We start from the raw sequence: 8,539 nt of genomic DNA on the forward strand, positions 1-8,539 counted from the left end.
TTTAAGATATATTAGCAAAGGTTTTAAAAAGAAAAAGCCTTGAAATTTTCAGTACATCTAAAGAATATAAAAAATCAATATATAGAAATTTAAAAGATATTTTCCAACAAATCATATATATATAAAATATATGTTTAGCAAATAACTTTGAAATTCATATAATAAAAATTTTGAGCATTTTACATTGCACACCCTGCCATCATGTAGAAAAATTCAAGTCGATGTAGGAAGAGAAATGTCTTGTAATTACCACATATGTTAAATTACAAGAACATACATTCCAGACACACACAACCATGGAAAGAAATCTGAGAAATAATGGTGACCTAAAGACTGCTTAATAAAGCATGTTAAAGTGATAAGAAGTCTGACACTATAAAGCACAGTTTTTACAATAAAAGATGTATTGGGTTAATATGGCTACTCACTGATGCTTACCTGACTAAATATCTTAGCACATTAAATCATGGATACTTACAATCAGTCTTAAGATAAACCAGCTTTCAACATTTTCAAGTCCAGAACACATTATCTTTCCTGTTACACATACTTCAGTTCAGAAGTTTTAAGGCTTTAAAATATATAGTAAAAATAAACCCTGGCAATTTATTTACCAACTCGGATTTGCTTTGACATTATTTTATAAGTCTATATAAAAGGACCTTGGTTAGAAATCAATCAAACATTTTTCTTTTTTACAAAGAGGAGAGGAAATAAAAGAAAAGTGAATCTCACATTCACACAACGCATTTAACATTATGTTGAACTGCCTCCATGTTCCTATCCACATTAAATCAAAATAAATGTAACAATAAATTGCGGTAGTCAGTGCAAACAGAAATCAAAGCAGCACTAAAATTACTCATGTAGCATATATTTAAAAAGCACAATAAAAGAAAGAATAAACAGTATTTCTAAAAGTTCCGACATAATTTTTACATTCTACAACACTATGTGGGACTATATATATTTCAAAATATTTTTCAATAGTAACTACCATATTATAATACATTTACATTTAAAAGCAAGCCATTACAGTTCAGTTTCTATTGTCCTCTGGGAATAAATTAGGCATTCTTTTTGGTCCTAATCAGTACACATCAGTATTTAAAATACATATCCATTTTTAAAGAAGAAAGATTGAATATATAACATTGAAAAAATAAACACTACCTCTATGAATTCAAATTACAGAAGGCATGAATTATTGCGCATTGAGTTTAGCTCTTTGAGCCCAACTGTGTATCTATGAAGAGCATAATGATGTCATATTGCTTTTATTGCTGAAAATGTAATCCGAGCAAAGCAAAGGAGGAAAGAACCACCCGCAACCCAAACAAACTTAGCGAATACAAAATGAAAAGCAACATCAATTTCACTGCAGACAAACCCAGTCACACAGATTAAGCAAGCACAATACTGGTGCGTCTTATCTCTGACCACAGGAGGAGGGTAGACAGATTCTACAGGATGAAGAAATTCAGACTATGTAATAGGCAGAATCAATTGTTACCTGCCTCAATCAATGCCGCTCCACTTTCACTGTTCAGCAGCTCACAAATAATTAAAGTTATCCTGGACAAAAACCTCATCTGTAATGACTAGCTAACCGCCACCATGACAAACTTCAAAGTCAGTGATATCAATCTGAATTCAATAGTGTGGAACTGGATATAGCTGATGAATAAGTATGAATCTTACCCTGATGGTCCATGCACGCACTTCATCTGGGCCTGCAGTGAAAAAGTATTCTAGTTGGAGTGCTGCAAACCCAGCCTTAATGATCTTTGGCAAAGCGCTGAAATAAAATGAAACAAATTCACTCAACATATAAGTTAATTGTGCCACAGATTGGTACAGAGCTAAAATTATTCATTTCAAGTAGAAAATGTTAAAGATACTAGTAAATGACCATTCATCTTTCTAATGCTCTTGAAGAGGTCAGAAAGCATATAACTATTTCTAAAAAATGCTTTTAAAACTGATTCTAATTGTATTAGTCTGAATATGTCATTTTGAATTGTTTACTACAAAAAAAAAAAGAAAAACCCGATCTACCCATTCTACGACGATTTCCTCCAATATTAATTATTTCCAGGATGTGGGTCATGAAAGCAAAATTATTTGATTGAAATCCAATGTTTAAACAATATATTAACGGTTACTCAGAAAAAATTCAGGCAACTGATTCACCTTTTCCCCTCCCCCACTGAACATGACGAAAGAGTTTTGGCGATCATTCCTTCTCAAAAATATACATAACTAATACCTATGTTATAATTAAAACACTGTACAGAGATGACAGATGACAGTTAAAAACTTAATTTAAAATAAATCTTTTCACTCTGTCTCATGGTAAAGAAAGGAGAAGATTCCCTCTTTATAATGGTAATTACTCTGTCATTTATTATTCTATCAGCGCAAGCAATTAAATTACTGCAAGGAAATAGTTGATAATAAAGTGTAGGGAAAATGAATGCTAAATTAACCTTTGTGTCGTGTTCGCTTCCAGATACTGCTGTCTCTCCTCAGCACTCAATTCTTGCAACTTGAGTTCCAAGGCCCCACTAAAAGGAATGACCAAGGCACCTGGGTCAGACTTGTCCACCCACTCTTTGATTTTTATCAACCTGTAGACAAAAAAGGGCACAACATTATCTTGTAGTGCATGCATGACTGTACCACATTCATTATTATCAAGTAGCACATACATATTCATAAGAATTGCACGGTTTTATGATGCCATCTTTTTGTGTATAGCTTTCCAAGGTCAAGGCATTAACATGCAGCAATTGCTTCAGGTATACGCCATAATATTTTACTGCAATTTAGTTTTACTTTAGCACATTATCTATAGAAACTATTACACAAATATTTTAAAACTTTTAAAAGTTACACTAATTTTGTTCCGTGTTAACACCTGTGCCCTTGAAAACCTCAATTTTGATTTATTTTCCTTACTTTACAAAGCAAATTTTCGAAAAACAAAGTTTGTTTGTATAGAAATCAAACCTAAAAGTACCAGCTAATTTTGAGGAGTCTTTGGCAAATAATTTCTTCTACCCAAATATCTATAATTCTTGCTTTAGTTCCTTCTTAGATGACCAAGAACTTACATTAGTATTGTTTTTGAGGGATATTTTTGCTAATTAAAACAAACATGTCCAGAAATACACATTAACAAGCCTAGCTGATTATGTACACACTGCTCTTATAAATCTCACTTTTGTAGGATCATGAGTATAGAACTGCAGAGGAAATAAATTCCTTTGAATTCAAAATGGGTTGAAAAGCCAAATCAGTTAGGAAATTGATACCAAGTGTTATTTAAAAAGATGACTTGAACCCCTCTCCCCCCAAAGCATGGAGTATTCTGACAAAGTAGCAGTTAGAACATAAGTGAATAAGTATAAATGAATATATTAACCAGGTCCCGATCCTACCACTTTACTAGTTTTTTTCCTTGGGCAAGTTATTGAACCTTTCTAAGCCTCAGTTTCCTCATCTCTAAAAATGGAGATAATAGTACATATTATATTGTAAAGAACCTAGAAAAGTAATGCCTGGCATATAGTAAACAAGTATTAACAGAAATAATATCATTAATTTTCATTCTCAGATAATCATAGTATGTATACCTATAATTCTGAAATAGATTTAGTATAGAACTGAATATAGATTTCATAGAAATTTATACTAATGTATACCATGCAGAGTTCCACTAGTCTCCCATATTTAGACCAAGGTTTTAATAGCCACTATTGCAAAAAAAAAAAAAAACCCCAAAAAACAAACAAACAAAACTGGCAGGAATTCTTTAATTAATCAATGTTAAGGTCACTTTAGGGGAAAAGACACACAAGAATTAAATCACAGTCATTAACACTCACCTATCAAAGAAAATGGCAGAGAATCAGAGTTATTAGAAAATTAAAAATATATGTAGCCTACTAAATAGGATTTACAATGGGATAAAGGCTTGGTATATGCTTGTTTTACAAGGCTAACTATAGTTTATTTATTTAATATGTCATCAGTGGTTCTTGCTCTTCATAATTTTTTTTTTTCCTTTTGGTCACATCCTTAAAAAAACACACACAGACCAGCCCAATAAATAGATGAATAAAGATTTGTTTTAGTGTCCTTTAAAATAGGAAATACAAGCTAGATATTTTCTTAGCCAAAATTATGAAGGGCAGGTTAAGGAAAAAAAAGGAAAATTTAATTTGATATTTTGCCTATTCTAAGTTACATCATAGATTTAAACAAAACTGTACATTAAAATGTAACATACATTTATGATACATCAGATACGATCAAGTATGTAATTAAAAAAAGATCACATACCAAATATAGATTCAATGAAAGTTTAATAAAGCAAGCCCATGTAAAAGGATAAAATATCATATACATTTTGTTTCATAAATATGGTCAACATAACTAATAAAGCTAGAACTGTTATGAAATAATAAGAAATAATTACTTTGGCTAAAACATCAAGTCAGAATAACAATAGTTCTACCCTGTCATTCTAACAGCCTTTCCTGCAGAGTCCTCAGAAGGATTATTTGCATTCCTCAGGTGCTCTATTGTACAATTCAGATGAATAAAGACTTACAAATCATTTTTCTACTGCCAATGTGAGACTTTGATCTGGTGAATACACCATTGTACCTTAACTATAATTGGCAAAAAACCTGACAGTGTAGAGCATCACAAGCTTAATAACAAAGGAGAATATCTCAAAGTGTTGACAGATGATCTTCATAATGCAGAAGCAGAGCTGGTACATTTTAGCAATAAATGAGCACTGAGGTCTAAAGGTCTCTAAAGTGACTGACATCAGACCTGCTATAGCCTCACTAAAAGAAAAAGGTACCGTAGCACTCTCCGTAAAGTGAGTTAGGTTCTTTGCCTGCAAGCTTCACTTTTGTGACTTTCACTGTCACAGAAAACACAGGGAAGATGAAAAGTGAGGTAGGTTCTTTGGTTGTCTGCTTTACTTTTGTTACTTTTACTATCAAACAAAAGTGAGAAATATCCCAAAGTGATTTTTAATTAAATATTTGAAATAAACAATGGGTAATTTAAGAAATATAACTCAATTTCAAGATTACTGATTGAAATACATAACATAACTATTAGACCTGATGGTTACAAAAGTGTGATAATGAGGCCAAGATCACAAGTCTGAACCCCATTGGGACCATTTACCTTTTGCAGAAAAATGTCTATTCTATTGCTACAAACCATGCCCCAAACTATAGCTAGTCATCTAAAGAATGTGGGCTACTGGCACATGAGGGATATTGAAAAATCAAAGTTGAGCTCAGTATCACTACTAGAAAAACAATGTCAAGTATATTCTACCAAAGTGACTGAATAATAATCTCCATATACAAACGTTAACAGATGTCTGAAACCTATGCAATTGTTAGTGATCAAAATAATGATAATGATAATATTCTCATAGACCATCTAACTATGAGTGGAGAAGAAACATTCAAGACAACACACTCCCAAAGAGTTAAACTGTAAAGACTTTCATAAAATGTATTCATTTTACAAATTTATATGAACAGAGAGTAGTGCAAGAGGATCCATCCTCTTATGTAGCCAGAGCCATATTAATTTCCCCAAAGTCTTATGCGTGACAAATGGGAAGAGGAACTGCCACTAGTTGTATTTCTCTCCCTGGTAATGAAGCAAAAGGACAAAGCAGGGACAATCAGTTTTAAGACTAAAAGGGTGATGCTTTGAGATACACTAGTTGGGATATGTTTGATTCTTTGGCAGAATGAGATCTTTATTATTAAGTTAGAATTAGATTTCTCAAAGACTGTGTCTCAAATTTACCTTCAGTTTTATGATCTGACTGTCTTAGCCAGTCTTGAAATCCAGATTCTATCATTTGATTTTCCTAGGGCTAGTTTACATTGTATTTGTCTTCCCAGATACTAATTTTATTTCTAAAAATTCTATTTGTTTCTCTTTCAAATCTACCCGCTCTTTTTTTAGATAACATTTTACTCTTTGTTTAATGAATTCTTAGTCCCTTTCAATCTTTTCAGCAGATTAATTTAAAAGTTCCTTTCAGACTGCTCTAGTTACTTCTGATTTCTCATGTATAACTTTGCCCCTACCATTTGTCATCTGCTAACCTCTGACAACAATTGGCTCCTGTGCATGTGCTGTATTGTTTTGGGGTGTGAGGTCATTTGGCAGCAGCAGTTATGTAGCTATGTTCCAAGGGAATGTGTGGTCCCCAAGTTGTTGAGATATACGTATATCTACGCTATAGTTTTATGGTTGTTGCTTCTAGGGAAAGACCTATAGTGTCTTGGGCTTTGGGTCATTTTAAGGCTTAGTGTTTCAGCACTTGGTTTATTGGTAATGCAAATTAAGGGCCCCTACCTCGTATAGTGCAGTCCAGTCTCTAATTTCCTGAGATTAACAGTTTCCTCCCTTGTTCAGAAGGGGTGGGAGTGGGGACATTTTTCTAGTATCTGATTATGGAAAGGATAGCTTTTTCTAGGCTTTATGAGCGAGCCTTGTTCCAGCAGCACCTGTAGCATAAGGCCTGTGCCGGACTTTTAGTCCTACTAAAAGTATATGGACATATAAACTTAATTTTCCCTGAGGGCCATAAACTGTTGATTCATTCTCTACTGTCAATGGGTCCTCTTTGTTTTGGGCATCTAGAGAATCCTTTTTCTTGCTTTCAAGTCCCACCATGTGTTCTAAAAATACCACACCATCATCAACACCACCCTTTTCTGGTTATTTTCTCTGGTGTTTCTACATATTAGAAACAAGAGGGAATTTCTCATATTGGCTCAGTCTACCATCTTAACTCAAAGCTCTCCATACTAGAGTTACATCCTTCATTTTATTGTGTTCTAATACAATAGCTTTCAACATTTTTTGACCATCACCCACAGGAAGAAATCGATTTTATACTTGACTCAAACATATGGTGCACAGACATTATTTTTATACACATATCCAAACAGATACAGGTTTCACCAAACAATACTTACCTTTATAATGGGAAATAAAATAATCCCAATGGTACTATTTGATATTTTGAATAAAACTAAATTCTTGCAACTTAAAATAAACCCCTGAAATAGTTTTCTCTAATATACTTTAATAAGAACTTTAATTTATTCTTTTCTATACTTCATGTCCATCTAGCCATTCAACTACCCTCAGCTACTCAAATTCTAATTATATTTTCTAAAAATCTTTTAAAGATGGCTCAATCTAGCACTAAAGCTGAGTTACATTATCATTTCTATCTTTATTGAGTATTAGAACTCTCTCAAATCTGTGTATTCTACTTTACAACATCAAAGTATGTTTAAAATCTTTGAAGTTGTTACATATGGCAATATTAGGTCCTTATACACACCTTACATAGTTTTGTGTGTGAATCTAGGTCTTGACTTTTTAAAAAAATCAGCAGTGATATGTTTCTGACTGAATATAACTGCTGGCAAGACCATATGTTAATATCAGAAAATGATGCAACTTACACAAAGGAGGATCCAGAGCTGGTTTATTCAGTGACTTGACATCATTCAGTAAATGTTACTAAGGACCTGACCTTTACTAAGCTAGTTCCCCTCAAGTTGTTCATGGTATGGATGCACCATAAATCCAGGGGACATGGATAAACAGTGAGGTCATTTCTAGTCTCCCCCTTTATTAGAAATGTGGTTTACTCTCATTTCTATTAAAACTGTTCAGCCCGCCGGTGTGGCTCAGGTTGAGTGTGGACCCATGCACCAAGAGGTTGCTGGTTTCAATTCCCTGACCGGGTTGCAGGCTTGATCCCTAGTAGGGGGCATGCAAGAGGCAGCGGATAGATGATTCTCTCTCATTGATGTTTCTATCTTTCTATCCCTCTCCTTTCCTTTCTCTCTTTAAAATCAATAAAAACACATAAAAAAAAGAGATTAAGGCTTATGGAAGGTAAGGTTATTTTTTTCAAGATGACAAACATTATTTAGTCAATCCAGTTATCTTACAAATGGCAATAAATAATACTGAAAACCTGCACTAAACGTAATAGCACAAACTACATACAAACTAAAATGTACCATAAATAATATTCATTCACAGTAAATAAATTAGCTCTAGAAAATAAAAAATTCCCAACTCTTAAAAATTCTTTGTTGAATAAAAGTTATTAGAATGGGTTTATTAAGGAAGTCAGTGGGGGTTGGGGGGGGGGAGGAGAAAGAAGAAGAAATACCAAAAAGGTAATCTACTTATATAAAAACCCTGGGTGTAACATCACGTCCAGAAGCGCGACCAAGCGGAAGGAAGTCAGTCCTGCAGGGGTCGTCTTGGAAACGGCTGCGCCCTCCCCCAGCTGTTTCCCGGAGGGTGAGGTTTCAGGCAGGAACCCGCCCTCAGAGCGGAGCATGGAAGTACTGAGTCTGGCCTTCAAACCAGACCCTGACAGTAGGGAGGAGGCAGCCCCATTCCTCACAGAATCTGCTGTTGGATAGCTTGCTGTCAGTGGCCTGCC

General features: G+C 34.0%; 1 protein-coding gene across 1 annotated transcript in view; it reads right to left on the reverse strand.

Moving 5' to 3' along the window:
- OLA1 (Obg-like ATPase 1) overlaps window positions 1-8,539 on the reverse strand; it is a 159,842-nt gene that overhangs the window by 5,685 nt on the left and 145,618 nt on the right. The window contains exons 7-8 of the mRNA XM_014546033.1: window positions 2,490-2,630; window positions 1,702-1,798 (exon numbers count right to left, since the gene is read on the reverse strand). Coding sequence (XP_014401519.1) covers window positions 1,702-1,798; window positions 2,490-2,630 — 238 coding nt within the window. The remainder of the gene's footprint in view (window positions 1-1,701; window positions 1,799-2,489; window positions 2,631-8,539) is intronic.

Source organism: Myotis brandtii, unplaced genomic scaffold (assembly GCF_000412655.1).
Source record: "Myotis brandtii unplaced genomic scaffold, ASM41265v1 scaffold112, whole genome shotgun sequence".
Lineage (NCBI taxonomy): Eukaryota > Metazoa > Chordata > Mammalia > Chiroptera > Vespertilionidae > Myotis > Myotis brandtii.